The sequence below is a fragment of the Phocoena sinus genome, chromosome 19 (assembly GCF_008692025.1).
Source record: "Phocoena sinus isolate mPhoSin1 chromosome 19, mPhoSin1.pri, whole genome shotgun sequence".
NCBI lineage: Eukaryota > Metazoa > Chordata > Mammalia > Artiodactyla > Phocoenidae > Phocoena > Phocoena sinus.
In genome coordinates this window covers 35,196,427-35,214,494 of record NC_045781.1, presented here as the reverse complement: position 1 = coordinate 35,214,494, position 18,068 = coordinate 35,196,427, and the positions used below count along the sequence as shown (strand labels likewise).

At 35.8% G+C, this 18,068-nt stretch overlaps 1 protein-coding gene across 1 annotated transcript in view; it reads left to right on the top strand.

Annotated features, from left to right (window-relative positions):
- The window catches only part of CDH8 (cadherin 8), a 375,449-nt gene that overhangs the window by 302,857 nt on the left and 54,524 nt on the right, over positions 1 to 18,068 (top strand). Inside the window, exons 9-10 of the mRNA XM_032614776.1 lie at positions 2,009 to 2,130; positions 15,893 to 16,010. Of these exons, the coding sequence (XP_032470667.1) occupies positions 2,009 to 2,130; positions 15,893 to 16,010 (240 nt within the window). The remainder of the gene's footprint in view (positions 1 to 2,008; positions 2,131 to 15,892; positions 16,011 to 18,068) is intronic.

Below are 18,068 nucleotides of genomic sequence, written 5' to 3'. Positions count from 1 at the left end.
GAGTTAATGTTTGAGTCATATTGGTAAAGGCATAGAGCCCTGTGAATATCAGTCTCCACGTCAGTAATCCACAACATGGGGATCACATTACCTGTTACACAGCTCTTCAGTAAGGACTGAATGAGATGATTCTGTGAAATATCTTGCACTGTACATAGTGCACACTGAATATGCACGGTGCTGATGTTTCCAGTTATAAAAGGTAAAGTCTAAGATACACTTGACTATGTGCCCAATATGATCTGGGCACTTCTAATTCTTCTTATATAATGTGTGTAATAGTTCTGTAAATAAGGTGTCAAGGTCTTGAGTTTCAGTGTCCTCAGGAATAAAATGAGCTTAAATAACATGTTCAGAGTCATGTTGGTAGTGGGAGGCAAAGATGGGGCTCCAAACATTTGTTTCCTGCAAACACTGGATTCCCTTTTACTCTTCAGCAGCTGCTGTTCAGCTCATGGTCAGACTAGAAAAGAGATGTAAATCTTTAAGGACATAATCAGACCTTATTTCAAATACCTTATAACTCATTTATCTACCTGATTCAAGTAGATAAAGGGTAAAATGTAAGTTTCTTGTCCTCAGAGTCATGTGTTACACTTTTTAAAATTTTCCCTTCCATTGAAACTAGGGAGCTGCATGCCTCCTCTCTGAATGGGAATGAATTAATTCATTAGACATAAGACAGTAAAAGAAAAAGGACATTTAAAGCCACTGGTGTGATTTTTGGGAATTGAGATTTTGTTCCATTACTGAGGTGGTTGGAATTCCAAAGGATAATACTCATCCATCCATAGTTAATCAAATTAGAATATTGGAGAATAGCCATGGTAGTTAAATTCCAATCTTGTAGCATTGCCAGTGGGGTTAACCAACTATAAAATTGTAACATGGCTATGATTATTTGGCATGTGCTTTAAAACACTTTTATATGTAATGAAAAAAATGAGTATTTGAAGGTTTCAGAGGTCTGAATTTAACCAATTGTCAAAAAGAAGAGTCCGATATATCAAATACAAGTCTGTTTCTTCATACTCAAAAGCCAAAGATTTTTCCCCTCCTAGCTTGCTTATAAATATTCAGTGCCACAGAAACACAAATAAATAATTGGCCATTTTCAATGCATTCTGTATAAGTTACAAGCGATCAAAAGATTATTGCATGGTACAGAGTCGAGTGGTACTGCATTTATTAGAAATGAAAAATCATCACGTGGGCCAAGTCAGCAGGGTATTAATGGGCCAGATTTCTGTGCATGCATATTTGTGTGTGTATGCGTGTGTGTGCACGTGTGTGTGTGTGTGTATAATTTTTTAAATTTAAGGACTTAAGGATTAAGGTCTGTGCTACTGGAATTGACCTGGAAAGATTAAAAGATTATTATCTGTTTACACTGATGAAAATCTTTATGAAAATGACATATTAAAATAACCTGGGCTTATCTTACTCAAAAAGATCCCAAGGTCAATTTTGAATAAAAAATAAAATTCATAAAAGATATGATTCCCTTTCTTTAAGATTATCCCTTTTATCAGTATTAAAGATACCTTCTCAACAACTGATTTGGTTCTAGCCTTTTTTCAGGTTTTGATGTTCATCTTTAATATACAGTCAGTCGAACAAGTAATAGTGCAGAAATGGGCTGTCTACCCACGATAAAGAAAGAGATAAATCTTTGTTGCAATACAGCATTCTTTTCTTTTGTACAATGGGCTTTATCAATAAAATAAAGCTTTCTTCATCAAGGACACCTCTTTTAATTTATTCAGAGATGGTCTTTATCAAGCTAAGCTCCAGCAAATGGTGTTTGGAATAATAATTTATACTTTTTTTTAAGCAGCCAAGCACTTGCTATTTTTCCTAGCTGAATGGTCAGATTCCATAATCACCATGTTGAAAACACCCTAATTAAGGGAAGTTGAAACAGACACACAAGCTTTCAAGAAGAACGTTGAATTGCACATTAAAATGCAATATCCTCAATGCTGATGTTATTTTTTCCTTCCCATAGGGAACCACAGTCAGATATCCCGAGTACCTGTTGCTATTAAAGTGCTGGATGTCAATGACAACGCCCCTGAATTCGCATCCGAATATGAGGCATTTTTATGTGAAAATGGAAAACCCGGCCAAGTAAATATCTCCATGTTGTTAATGCTGAATATGTTTGTATACAACTGTCTCATATTTGATTAACCTGCATTATAGGGTACACTTGCATCATTCACAGTCTGCAAAGTCATAGGCAAGAAACATCCAAACGGGGACAGAGAGGGAGTATTCTTCTCTCAGAGATGTTCATTCTCTTCCTACTTATGACCAAATTGGCTCCTGAAACGGAATGACCTGCTGTGCCATGAACCCCGAGCCAAAAAACTACCTTAAAATATCTCGGGGTATGGATGATCACAGGGGAGGTCTTAGAGTGATGGGGCCAAAATTTTAACCTTCAAATGACGGGAAGTGAGGGAAGAGCCCATGGGAAGGCATGTCTGTTTCATATCAAATGTAGAAATAACACATAACATTGGAACCCTAGGAAGACCACTTGCAGGAAGTGAATTTTTAAATCTGTAAAGGTGTGGCTGCATTTAGATAGACATAATGTGAACAACATGTTTTAGACATGCAAGTAAAGCATCTGATAATTGTGTATTGATGTGTATTGATGGAACTCTTTTTCTTTTAAACTGTCTTATGTAGCTTAGATAGGACAATGCAGACACAGAGAGAGAGACGGGGAGAGAGGAAGGAAGGAAGGGGGAGGGAGGAAGGAGGGAGAGAGTTAAGAAAGAAGAACGAAAACAAAACCTGCTATACTCTGAATGTCAAAATGGAAATAGTCTATGTAAAGTTCTAAAAAACACAAATGTAATAGACTTATTTTAACAAGGTGCCAAAGTACTGTATGTTAAAGAAATTTATCGTTTTTCAACTTCCTAATTTATTTCTGGATGGTGACATTTTAATTTAAATAAACAGCAGCTGACAGCATGACACTGGAGTTGTTAATCCAACTATTCTTGTCCCTCACGTGGGTGTTAGGAATTCAACTTACTATTTGCCGAGCAGTTTACCTGACAAGAGTCAGATTTCTTCCACCTAAGAAAGGAATAGAACTGTGGCTCTATACTTTTATTTAACTCTTACGAAAGATCAAGTTGCTACTCTCCTATAAAACAGTGGGCATTTTCCCCTAGACTGCTCTCCTGTATCTGAAGGATTGGCATTGTTTCCATCTACCAAAAAAAGATACACATACATGTGCACACATACAAAGTAAAAGCTAAAATTCTAATAATAAAATTGAGTAATTTTAAACACTTAGACATCATAAGTGTCGTTATAATCAAAACATTCACCTTCAGCAGTCATATGCCAAAGGTGACCGACCTCTTTTTAAAAATAATATTCTAACATTAGTTTCAATGTTTCTTAATTTCATCATGTCGAATTGCCCTCTATCGGTCTTATCTTTTGAGTATTTTTATTTGTGATCCTTTGAGGATGGAGTGTATATATACTTGGCAGCAAATATAATTTAGCTAAGTTGGTGAATGCAGTTGGTGGAGAGAGTCTGATCAAAATATATGCAGGTCAGTTTCAAGGATATGGTTGTGTGGGCCAGATTGTTGCTGGGGTAATGTAGCCAATCACAGAGTTATAAGCCAGACATTTTTGACCACAGAGAAACTGTCAAAGGCTTTAGAATTTAAGTAAAACTCCACGGTTCATGCAAAACTCATCACACAAGTTCAGAGAGTCAATGGCACTGATATTTCAAAAATTACACATTGGCTTCACTTGTGATATTGACATGCATGCCTTTGGACCTCCTGGAATCTGGAGGTTTACCCTGTGGATTTTGACTGTTTCCAAGGTTTTAATGATTCCTCAGCAGTTTTTATCCTCCGAAAAAAATGCATTGTTTCATCCCCTTTCCTATGCAAGATCAAAATAAAAAAAAAAAGTTGATTCTTTGTTTTATGATTTTTGCAAATCAACATGAATGACTCATTCTCTGAAAAAATGTTTATGTTGTGTGTGTCCACTGCACTATCTTATCCTCAAATGAATCTATTTAGGCATGTTTATTAGAGTTCATATTTACATGAAGATAATCAGATCTTTGTCTGTTCAGCATAATTTTTGGACATATGGCTGACTGGTTGATAACACACGCAGTTGTTCAAATAGCTCCTGAATTCCTTGAATCCTTTGTGCTACTCAGAACTCATGTTTGATTCATTATATCATTCCTAAGTCACTTTTAATAGCTCAAGTATCTCATTTTTATATTTAACATTCTCCCAAATTCATTTTTGTTATCCACACTAAATAGTGTTCACTTATATAAGTTCAACATAGATACACTTTCAATCATGTCTCATAATACCATACAAATGGCTGACTCACTTTGAAATTAGAATATTCATTATCACATTCATGCAAAACAAATGTCAAAGACTGAATTAGCACTACATTCATAGTCATCTCAATATTTTTCAACAATTAATGTCTGCTTTATAACAGCCTCAGAGAAAGGAGTGCAGGTGGCTTTGAAATGTCTAGTTTGCCTGGAAGATATGGATTTAAGGCTAAACTCGAGGGGGTCAGCTTCCTGGGAGATGATGCAGCTGAAAATCATTAGCAATAAGCAAGCACAAGCCATTAAAAAAACTCAATCCGTAGAAAATCTTCTGGATTGAGTGAGGCTTTGTAAAGAGTTCTTTAAAACATCTCACAAAATGAAAACCAGTATCAACATGAACGTAGAGAATTCTACTGCACTTGACTCTTTTCCGCTGGACTCATTTAAACAAAGAGTCCAAAAAAAAAAAAAGAAAGAAAAGAAAAAGAAAGAAGGGAGGCCATCTTCCTCTAAGATAGATCTCTAGGTCATGGTACATCTGTGTTAAATTGGCATAGGTGTACTTTGAAAGTAGAACTGGAAGTCCTGTCTCTTCCTCCCACCCTCCCACAATTCTGAAGTAAAAGATGACATTTTCTTGAATTGGTTCCCTTAAGAGAGTAACAACCACCCATGACAAAGAGAGTTCACAGTCAATATTATAAAAAATCAACGGGAATCCCTTTTGATTAGAATCCTTTTAAATAATCCCTCCACTTCAAAATTAGATGTTGATGTGGTATTTTCTGATGGCTAGTTACTCTTATTTAAAACAATTTTCCCCCAATAGTTACAGGTAATTTATCTTAAGTTAAAAGTTATAAAGTGACGTATACCTTTAGTCTCCAATTCAATAATGCCATGATAGAATCATCTACAAATTACCTGGCCCTCAGTTTAACAGGATGAATAAAAAGATTCTCTCCACTTGCTCCTCTTTAATGGCCAAAGCAGAAATGAGCGTATGGGTTGAGGATTTCAAAATTAGAAGGCAAGATATCTGAAAGTTCATGTGTCTAATAGGATGATAGGTTTTGACCAGACAGTAGATATTTGTCGAACACAAACTGTATGCCAAGACTTGGCTGGGTACTGGGGATTTAGTGGCAGACAAACTTCGGTCTTTTTCCCTCATAGCGTTTTCCCTCTGGTAGGCACGTGAGAAAATTAGATGTGCTAGAATTGCAAGAAAATACCTCAAATCCTCTGGGCAGAAAGGAGGTTGAAGAGATGAGAGGAAATGGAACTATCTTAATGAAAAGACACATTCCACCAGAGATAGGAAACATCTATCAAGTGCTGAAAAGGAGTCAGCTGGGGATAAACCAGGTTCTGTCTGAAGAGAATGGTACTCTGGTGGGATGGGTGGAGGACCAGGTAACAGCTCCTTCAGGAGAAACCAGTATCTTCCTTCACTATGATAACACCATACTCAAAACCAAACATGAAAGAGAAATAGAGAACATCAGTGATCAGTGTTGGACAGAGGGCCTTCCATAACTCTGTTCCACATCTTGTCTCCTCAGTAGGGTCTTTCTACGATTTCAGGTGCTTACCTCTTGCTTACCATACATGCAGAATTAGGGTAATGTGCTCCAGATGGTTCACTGACACAGGGACTGAACTGAAAATATTGTGTTTCCAGGGGTGACTCAAGGTCTCTTGTTTAGTCTCAGAGAATATTTATTGTTTGAGAATTAGTTAGCAACCGACCTCTTCAGCTATTTTTCCTTCAGGAAGGAGCTTCCCCTGTTACTATAAATAAATCTACTGGAGCATAATTTGAGCTTCTTCACCATCTATAGAAGTCGAGATGTTCTATTTAGCATCAGGTTAATTAGGTCTGGGTTAAAAACATACTTTGGTTTATCTCTTTTAATCCCTTCTATCTCTGACCAATACTGCAGCAATATAAAGTTTGCTTATCATGGGAATATCACAGGTCAGAAAAGATAATAGCCCGTACTTACAGATATGTATCTAGCCAATGCTTGTCATGTAGTAATGGATATCCACAAAATTTTAGTCATGATTCTGATTTAGCAGTGACAAATATTTCAATAATTAGTTTCTCAGATATTACCATGGAAACACTTGTTTTATTCACAGACACAGAGTGCACAAATGAAAAATCATTCATTTATTTATTGAACAGTATTTATTGTGTATCTACAAGATGCTAAGTATTGTAATATGACCTGGGGAGACAATGAAAAGAACAAAAAAAGTGTTCTCTCCAATGGAACTGAATGAGGAAGAGGGATAATAAAAAAACACAGAATGAGTCAATAATATAAATTTTGAAAACGGAGTTGAAGAAAACTACACAGTGTAGACAGAAGAGAACGAATAAAAAGCAGAGATCTACTTTACGTAGTGTTGTAAAGAAAGTTACTTTTTAAAGGGATATCATTTAGGCTGAAACTGAACAAAAATAAGAAAGGGTAGTCATACAAGAAGTGGAAACAAGAGCCTTCTAGCCAACAGAATAAGCTTGTGCAAAGACCCTGAAGGGAGAAAAACCTTGGTTTGTTTGAAAAATTGAAGACATCTGTGGCTGAGTATAATAAGAGTAATAAGCAACTGTAATACGAGTGTAATAAGCAAGAATGAAATTGGACAAAAAGAGTATTATGTTTGAATAAAATCCATACACACACATACACACATGCAGACGCGTGCACCTGCAATTAAACACGAAGAGCATCTAGAAGGTTGTAATTGCAAAAGATAATGGTAGCCTGGCCTAAGGTGCTGGCAGTGGAGGTGGAGAGAGGTGACTGGGAAGGCTGCACGCTTCCATGAATGAAATAATACATACAGACATCTAACATGCAATCAACATCACCGTTCTGGGAGTTTGGTGTTGCAATGACATTTTACAGATATGGGGGCTGAGGCTGATAAAAGACTAAGGGTCTTAACTAAGGCCATGAAAAGTAGGAAAGATGGGCTTCAAAGTCTATTCTTGGAGGTGCCCCAGTCCCTGTACTTTCTAGGATTTCACAATGCTTCCCAAGGAGCAGACTTTGAAATTCCATTGCCTGTGTGACACACTTTTTAGAAAAATAGTAATGAGAATAAGATTCTGATCAAGAGTGAGCACTTTTCAAAAGAAAAAAAAAAAAAAACTCCTGTGATCAATAACACACTCTATTCCAAAGCATTCCACATAATAAGAAAAGTAGAATCATCCTTTGATAAATAGCAGCAATAAATGAGTTTGCTACCATATTTATGTATATTTTTAGTTTCTATTGGTCTTTTTCTAATAAATGTGAAACAATGAAATGAAATTATGGCATCTTATAACACTCATGAAACAATAAATATAGGAGACTTAATTTTAACTTTCCTGCCGGAGGGCATCTTTCAGGATCTATCTGCATACACAAGAGAGAGACAGGATTGATTTTAGAACAGATGAAATTCATGGCCTCAACAAAATGCATAAAATATGATTTTCATTTTACTTTAGGTGAAGTAAGGGGAAGGCAGATTAGTGGGATGTATAAAACAATATTTGAAGAATTCACATGTAAAAAAAAATTTCAAGAGAGTCATTAATAGAAGTGTAACTTTTAGAGTGCAATTTTGACAGAGGGGGAAAAGCTAAAAAAAAAAGGCAAAAAAGTTTTTAAAAACTCGGAATTTTTGAAGGTTTGAAGGTTTGAAACTAGCACAATCTAAGTCTGAGTCACAGCTCTGTCATTTACTAGTTTTGTGACCTTGGGTTTTAACTGCTGTTAGTTTAAACTCTCACATTTTAGAAATATCTAGCTCAATATCAAGTGCTCAATAAATAATTGTAATTATTACTAGTATATATTTTAACTAGTTTCATAGTTTCAAAAGCAAAATACTTTATTAGTATTGTCTTTGTTCTTTTTATTGCTCTTATTGTTATATATTTATGATCCTTGATTTGGAGCAAAACACTATAAACAATGCCTAAATGGGTCAGTATAAAAGAGGACAGTCTATTTCCCTGTATTGGAATAACTCTTCCTCTGATAATTTACAAGTGTATTTGTCAAGAGTGAAGAAAGGGCTTGTACTTCATTCCTCCCCATATGAATTTGTGGGCTAATATAATTATTATTTTTTAAAGTACAGCAGAATCAACTTACAGGAACACATACAATCTAAATCTTTTTTGAAGTCATGTTTGCAGCCTCTATATGCTTTGACTGAACCTCTTGCATGATTCCAAATCCACATGCTTTACTCTGGCCCTTCACCTAAATATTAGGATTGATGATCCACAGAAAAAACAATGGTATAAAGGATTATTTACAAATCTTGGGTTGTTACTGACTGATGTTCTCTCTCTATTTTATTTTCAACCTACAAGTTAGTAAATAAGAATTTAGATGGAAGCATGGTATGCACACGTGTATGCTTGTTTTTATTTGTTCATGGAAGCCATGGTGATGAGCACGTCTTTTTCAAGAAAGTAAAAAAGACACTAGCTATTAGGAGGTTTTAGTCTTATTAGGCTTTGTGTTAGTGACATAAATTGGGTAAGATCTGGTACCAAGAGAAGCTGATGTACTGTTGGAAGGGCAGAGATGCAAATGGAATTAGTGCTATAACCACCAAGCTATGTAGATACAACACCTTCAAAAGGAGATTAAAGAGGTCTCCGGGCCTTTAAGACTCATATTCTAGAGGGTAGCGTGTCTTAAAGTGACAGCCTGAGAAACACTTTTAGGGTATAGCATGTCAGTATATGGTATGGTGTGTGGTGTGTCTGGGGGTGTGTGTGCGCATGTTTTTCCCAATAAGATTGGGAACCACTGTATTAAACGAAATTAAAGAACATTATCTTCTACTGGTTTTGTTTCACTGTAAGATCCCCTTGCATTTATAAATACATATGAATCCCCAAAGGGCTGGAACCAAATGGTCTTGGGCATTTATCAAACATAGTTGATTATAAGATCTTTTGAATTTCCTTCAGAGAACACTATACAACTAGTGGCAAATGGAAGCCAGCTGGAAAAATCTTGCTTAAGAAGAATAAATAGGATGCATTTTCAGCCTAGGAAGTAATGTTTATGATATTAATGAGGCATCAGGAAATATTCCTGTGAAGTTGTGTAGTGGAAGATGGAGAGGAGATAAGACTAAAAAGGCAGGTGAGACTTCTAAATTATGTTAAAAACTGTGGACTTTACTAATGAGGTTTTCAAAGCACAGCAAGTGATGGAGTAATTTTTCAAAAATATTGATCATTTCAGAGATGCACAAAATACAGATGAAATATGCAGAGACAAGCAAAAGAAAATAAGAAACAGGAGAAACTGGAAAATTCAAACTTTGTATAAATACATCCTTTAAGAGTCCTTGCTTTGTATCATTTTACCTTAACTTAGTTACAGTAAAGGGAAAGGGAATGAAAAAGAACAAAACTGAGGAAAATGTCAGAAGTTCTGTGGTGGATGAATGAAGGCACAGGCCCCAGATGTCTACCAAGAGGACTGAGGACTTCACTTAGTGTTTAAAAGAAACATATACAATCTAATCTACATTCTCCTGTTGTATTTTCTATAGGTCAGACCTCTAAGATACATGCTCTAAATAGCCACCTAATACTTTTTAAAGACAAAGACATATTCATGCAAAGAAATGTGACATGGGACAACACTTTGGGGAGGAAAAGAAAAATCTTGATAGAAACTGGATTGCCTTACAAATTATAAAAAAAGTATCCAGGAACTGTCCATTAAAGGGATATGAGCAGTGCTCAATTTGAACTATGTTACACAGTTTTGAAATAACTGAGGATAATTGGGTCACGTGGGTTTTCATATAGTTTCCTCAAATTCCTGTATGTCCTCCTTTTTCAATTAGTTATCATTGGTATAACTTGATTTCTCTTGTAGACAAAATTTGTATTTGCTAAGACCGCTCTTTCAGGGGATGGCTCTTAGTGTATTTTGTTTTGTTCCCTTCAGTTATGGACACCATTGATAATCTGATAAAAGCTCTGGACTTTTCCTTCATATATGTGTATATATAAATGATTTCATACAATTTTACTTTCATGTATCATCTTTTCCTTCCTCAAGTTGAAAACTACTGCTCTAAGAAATAGGAGCTAGTATTTCAGGAACGTTTACATTGGTAACCAGAAATAAACTATCAATAATAGGCAAAAGAATGAATAGAAAACCAAAAACTATGCTGTACTGCCTTTGATGTCTCCTCACTCACTCTCTTTCCACTACCTTCGAAATCAAAAGGGAACCTTAATATCCATAAAGCAAAGAACATAAATGTCAAGAATGGATAAGTTCATCTTTATGCACTCTCCAAAATATTGGAAGTCTAAGCCCCAATTTAACTGAAGTACACGTGCGGAAGATATGAATGCCAACAAGATTTTGAGGCAGTCTGACATGCGGAGCAGGAAGATGTAGGGAGTTTGTTACCTAATTTACTTGGGATCAGATGTTACAATGTCTTTGATGCGCTAGCGTTCTGATAAGTCTCTTCATACCTACCTCTCAAAGTTACATAAGAATTAGTGGTGATGCTAAAACATGCCTGACACGATTATTTATTCATCCATTCATTTAGACAATACTTATTAAAAAGCTACTATGTGCCAGACACTGTTCTAATAGAAGTGAGGGGGGGAAAAAACCCAACTTATCATCTAAGAACAAATCAATGAACAATAACTACAGGAACTCACGGGATATTCTAATAGATTCCAAGAGAGTTTTAAGGTTGTCAACAGATCAGATAATCAGAAATGTGTTTGTTGGCGGCTTGCCTTTTGAAAAGTTAATAATGACAGTGAAACCTACTACTATTAACTTCTTTTGAGTTACTATAAAAATCTAAAATAATGTTTAATAAACTATATTAATTAAAGCGATCTAAGGTTTAGCATTATTGATAAACAATGAATAGTTTTTTTAAAAAGAGAATTATGATATGGCCGACAGTTCTGAAAAAAAATTTCTTTTCAGTTTTACTGAGGTTTAGAAAGGTCATTTGATTTCAAATCAGTACTCTCAAGAAATAGATCAGAGTCTGCTCCCATGGAAATTCAAGTATGGCCTTGAAATTCATTGCCTTATGCCCGATCTCAGATATGCTTTGTTTTTCTGATAGAGAAGTATATTAGCTTTTACCTTCCCTTGAAATTAATCCACAATAAGTTATCAAGCATTAGATTTTTCAACTGCATCCTAACTTTATTGCTAGAAAGGAAAATATTTAAGCTAAATGCTATATATTTACTATTAAAAATCTATGACCTCTTCAGAAATTTTTATATCATTTTCATGAAATAGTTGTCCAATTACTTAAAAATCAGCTGATGTCAAAGTAGCTCACAGTGGGAAATGCATGCAGTTTTCATTTGCCATCAACTCAGTGTACCTATAAAATCTGCTTGTGTGGAGGTGCACTTCCTTGAATAAATCTATTCTTTTTTTTCTGTTGTTTAAAGCCAAATGTGTTCAGACGTTATTACATCAATGAAAATTTCAGCCTTTTAAATATGGGTAACTTAACGCATTTTAATAGCATAAAGTCCTTCAAGTGATCTACCAGGCATCTACTCTCAGAGAAAATGATCAGACAGTGGCCATTGCATTAAAATAAAATGAAGTGTCAAAAATGGTTTAAACCAAAGTCTTAACCATAGCTAGTTCATAGGATATTTGGAAGTTAATTTAAAGATTCACCATTTCATCACTTTTTTCCCAACACATCATGCACTGATTTTGGTGTAAACTTGACAGTACAAACTCTTCTAATGAACAGTAATAAGAGACCTATGGACACCAATCTTCTCCCTTGACTCAAAAGAGTGGATCCCAGACTTAAGCATGCATCAGAATCACCTACAAGACTTTAAAATGCAGATTTCTAGGCCCTGTCCCAAGACTTTTTGGTTCAGCAAGCTCAGAAATTGCATGTCTAACAGATTTCCTGACTTAAATAAATGGTGCAAAAAATATTTATTGCAGATGTAATATTTAGACCAAACTTCTGAGATGTGGTATGACAGGTAATTATACTCATTTACTTCAGGTAAGCTAAATTATTGACTCTTTTCTTTTGGTTGTGAGAGCGTAACATGTAGATTCACTCGCCAGCACGTATGAGTCTTTTTCATGCAGATGACTTAGAAATGGTATTGCTTGTAGGAGCTCTATCCATTAAATACACGTGAAGAATGCTCTTAGTTACAAATGATTCCCACCCCAGAATACAAGACATCCTTTTTTTTTTTTTTTTTTTTTTTTTAGCGATGTTGAGCATCTTTTCATGTGTTTTTTAAAAATATCTTTATTGGAGTATAATTGCTTTACAATGGTGTGTTAGTTTCTGCTTTATAACAAAGTGAATCAGCTATACATATGTTCCCATATCTCTTCCCTCTTGCATCTCCCTCCCTCCCTATCCCACCCCTCTAGGTGGTCACAAAGCACCGAGCTGATCTCCCTGTGCTATGCGGCTGCTTCCCACTAGCTATCTATTTTACGTTTGGTAGTGTATATATGTCCATGCCGCTCTCTCGCTTTGTCACAGCTTACCCTTCCCCCTCCCCATATCCTCAAGTCCATTCTCTAGTAGGTCTGTGTCTTTATTCCCGTCTTGCCCCTAGGTTCTTCATGTCCCTTTTTTTTTTCCTTAGATTCCATATATATGTCTTAGCATACGGTATTTGTTTTTCTCTTTCCGACTTACTTCACTCTGTATGACAGTCTCTAGGTCCATCCACCTCACTACAAATAACTCAGTTTTGTTCCTTTTTATGGCTGAGTAATATTCCATTGTATATATGTGCCACATCTTCTTTATCCATTCATCTGTCGATGGACACTTAGGTTGCTTCCATGTCCTGGCTATTGTAAATAGAGCTGCAATGAACATTTTGGTACATGACTCTTTTGAATTATGGTTTTCTCAGAATATATGCCCAGTAGTGGGATTGCTGGGTCATATAGTAGTTCTATTTTTAGTTTTTTAAGGAACCTCCACACCGGTCAGAATGGCCATCATCAAAAAATCTACAAACAGTAAATGCTGGAGAGGGTGTGGAGAAAAGGGAACCCTCTTGCACTGTTGGTGGGAATGTAAATTGATACAGCTACTGTGGAGACATCCTTTGTTTGCTCTTTTTCTTCACATGTGCTCACACACTTCAGGAATGATTTCTTCAACAGGTGCACTTGGGAATAGAAGTCGTTTTTTTTTTTTTTTTTTTTTTTTTTGCGGTACACGGGCGTCTCACTGCTGTGGCCTCTCCCGCTGCGGAGCACAGGCTCCGGACGTGCAGGCTTAGCAGCCATGGCTCACGGGCCCAGCCTCTCCGCGGCATGTGGGATCCTCCCGGACTGGGGCCCGAACCTGTGTCCCCTGCATCGGCAGGCGGACTCTCAACCACTGCGCCACCAGGGAAGCCCTAGAAGTCTTTTTGAAACAAAACTGGGTAAAGGGAGAAGACGATGCTACATGTGCTCACAAGTAACTTTTCCCCCTTTGTTCTTCATAACTGCCTAAAAGAAGGCTCTTGTCAAATTATTCTGTTAAATATTTGTACATGTAGGTTGTCTATAAAAGATTCATCTGTATTTCACAGTTTTTTCCCTTGTACTTTAAGTCTTTCTTCTTTATAAAACTAGAAGCCCAAGGAATCTCTCTGCACCTAAATGTCAAGGCAAATATGCTAGCTGTTTAGATATAGTAAATATAATTGCTTTCCCACCTAATCTGATGAAAGCGAGGCCCCTGTTTGTGTAACATCTAAGTTGTTATACTTATCAATGTGCTATGTCATGAATAAATGGTAGTGACCTTAACAAAAAATAATAAATAATAATGATGATGACTAATACTCATTGAACAGTTACTAGGAACCAGACACTGTATTAACAGATTGACATGAATTTACATAAAGAATTAAAACGACCCTATGAGAAAAGTATTCTTTTATTTAAAATTTAGGAATACTGAGTTTCAAAGAGTTAAGTAAATCCCTCCATTTCATGCAATGAGTAAAGGATAAGGCTATGACTTCTGTCAAGGCAGCTGTATTTCAGAGTCCATCAACTTAATGACTATCTCACTGTCTCCACCATGACTTATATTTTGTGCTATTTTTTGTTATATTGTTACTCAAGCTAAGTACAATTATAAGACATTTCACAAGGTCTTTAACAAGAGTAAAACACCTACAAAGTAGGAATATGTTCCATTTACAAAAATGGAGAAATAGAAAATGAGAGAAGTTATTTCATTTATGCCCCAAATAACCTTGATGCACTGCTTATTGTATAGCATGTGGGTGATAACAATGCAAAACTTCACAGCTATTGAAAATGTTCTTAAATTGTGGTGATATCTTATTTAGGTGATAAGTTACAAGGCAATGATGTCTCTTTCTCACAAAGAAGTGATCCATTTTTTTCTCTTTAATGACACTGACAAAGTTCACTGGCACATAATTGTTTAAACTGATACAACATTAGGCATCATAATTCTCTAAATTTCACAAACCTGAGAGTATTTCCCTGTTAATTTTTTATGGTAAATCTGATTATACCCTTGACTGTCATGCTTCATAGGCATTTTTTTTGGTAGAAATTATGTTGTAACTATTTACAGTAGTAATTTAAGCTATAATTTTTACTACATTAGCTGTTGCCCAGTGTTTCATATGGAAGTTATTAATATCACAGACTCATAAATATGAAGTATTAAGCTAATTCTCTGACATCCCAAGGAACAACTTAGCACTAAGTTAATGCAGCTTTGCAAATGAAATAAGCACATTCAACTGGCACCAATTCTGAGTATGTGTATCTATCCAAACAGTTCTCTGCACGGCGGTAATTCTTCTAATCCCTATAATTTATTCATCTCAGGATACACTCCAAAGCATTGTTTGCATGTGTTATCTGCTAGCTTTAAAAACAGTATTCATTATTGGGAGGGAAGAGATGCAACTCTTCAGAAAGGTTTGTGGCAGTGATGTTTGTGCCGAGGAACATTCTATTTGCAAACACTTGTAACCTAATGAGTAAAATGAAAGAGGAGTTGTGAGGATTCAAGATTTAAGTACTTTACCTCCAACATCCTCCCGAGAGCCACAATACAGTCACTGTAACAACTACAGATTTCATTCTTGAAGCCCGTACATACTCAAAGTGGAAAGGAGCCTGTAATTGCCCAGTGGAATTTTCAAATACCCTTAAATTTGCCATTTCAAGCCACAGATACCAAATGGACACAAAAGTAATGACCCTAATTTTCATCAGCTTATCAAAGCTAGGTTTTAAAGTGATGAATGTTTCTCCTTATTCTTGGTGTGAACCATCCATAACAACTTAGAAAACTGAAAAATATTCCTTGGACCCAAGTATCACTCTACTAAAGGAATGTCACTCAGCTTTTAAAGGCAGAGCAAGCCCTCTGATGTCATCAGAAGTGCTGACGTCAAGTTTTATGTTACAGGTCATTCAAACAGTGAGTGCCACGGACAAAGATGAGCCCAAAAACGGACATTATTTCTTATACAGCCTTCTTCCAGAAATGGTCAACAATCCGAATTTTACCATCAAGAAAAATGAAGGTAAATACATTAGCACTGTGAAACAGGGTAGAATATACATTGGAAAATAGGATGTGATTTCATAATTTGACTGAAAATATCAGTAAAATAATTTTTCTTCACTATGAGCAGTTGAAACTTAGCTTATCAGCCTAAAGGCATGGTAATTACATCACTTCCTCTTTCCAATATTGAAACAATAGATAAGGGAATTGTGAATCTGCAATGCAAGTTAATTTTATCCCGGGGAATACCTCAATCACCTTACTTTAAAAAAAAATGGACAGTAAGATTTAACCCCTGTGAAAGTTCCAGCAATTTTACTGAGATATCTGATGTTATCCAAGTACATTATACCGAGATATCTGATAGAGGAGGGGCTGGCTTATACTTTGCAGTTGTTAAGTTTTAATTGAATGTTTACCAAGTCTTTAGGGAAAGCCTATTCTAATTTCGTCTGGTTTGTGGGTACACATTAGAGGTATTTGTTTTAAGCCTGTACCAACTTTGACAATAGCAATTAGATCAGAAAATCCTTCTTGAAGGACACTCCTTATCAGTATTATTTTGGAGCTAATATGAACTGATTTTCTTGTTAAGTCTTTTACTCACAGAAAATATTTAATCCATTTCATTATTTCTTGAGAACCAAGCTCGGATTAACCATTTCCCTTAACTCTTATCTATTACATATGAAGGTTATAGATCATTTAAAAAAAAGTCTATCTCATCTGTGCGTTTTTCTTTACTAAGCTGCTGTACATTTAACAAGGATTTTTAGCTGTCTGTTTTGGCTCAGAAGTATTTAAGCCTTAGTTTCAGCTTTTTTAGAATGATTAGCAGAATAAATGTATCATCTGGGGCTGTCTTCTGGCTTTACTATAGGCATTTGTTTAGATTTATGAATGGTCTCTATAAAAACTATGCTCAATCTGAAGAGTAAAATTTGGCTCATGACATTTGGTTCATTTTCTCTGTTCTGTTTCAAGGAGGTAGTGAGTTTTGGTAAAACTTCCTTTATGAAGTTAAATAACATTTTATGGCTCTTGTTAAATATATTCTGGCCTTACCCTTTAACAAAATGCTACTTAGTTCTTTGGGGATGCTTTGATAAAGTGGATGCATCAGAGAAAAGGAAATGAGAAAGCTATTATATAGATATTACTCATTCAGCTGGCTTCCACTATTATAAACATTAAGGAAATGAAATCTTGATCTTTCTCCTCAATAGAGGAGTTACATGTGTTAGCCTCCCTGAATTAGGAGCTCTAATCCAAGTACATTGTCTTTGCTTTTTGGATAACGCTGCCAACATTTCTTATTTTGTGGAAGCCCCTTGACCACGCCTAAGATGAGAGCCCCCTCGGCAATTCCAAACTGAGCTGAAAGTCTGTGCAGAAGTGTGAGCCATGCTTACTTTGATTGTGAGCTAATAGGTACTAGTCATTATTTTTGCATATCAAATGCCCTACATTTAAAGATTCTCTGGGAAGAAGTGTTTTCCCATCCCAAAGGTCTGAGATCCTTGGTGCTTTCTGTGCATTCTGCAATTTCAAGATGTGCCCATTACAGGTATGGCCCGTCAAAGACACTGCGTAAACACATGCTGGATGAACGAGAGGTAGTTACTGGGTGCCTGTGAAAGCGTAGTTTTGTACTATATTTATTATGCCCTAAACCCTTTAAAGAGGAGATTTTAGTCCTACAGTGGATGAATTTCAAGTGTTTTCTCTAATTTTTAGAATTAGTACAAAGTAAAAGTTTGTACACCTAGGAAAACTCTTCGTGCTGCAACACACATTTCAATAAACCCTGTAGTAGAATATTTAAAGGCATGTGGATTATCTGTTTTATTGAAACTAGAAAATAGGATTTAAGTTTTGACTTACCTCACAGGTGTGTGTGTGTGTGAAATAATTACCAAAAAAAAAGCTAGGTATCACAAAATGGACAGAAAGGACACTCTCTGTGCCATGACTGTTTATTTAAAATTATGTGTTGATTTATTTTGCAAAGAGTGACCATATATTGTCCCAACTGGGATATTTTTTAAAGTGAAAGGGGTTGCTGTTTATATTT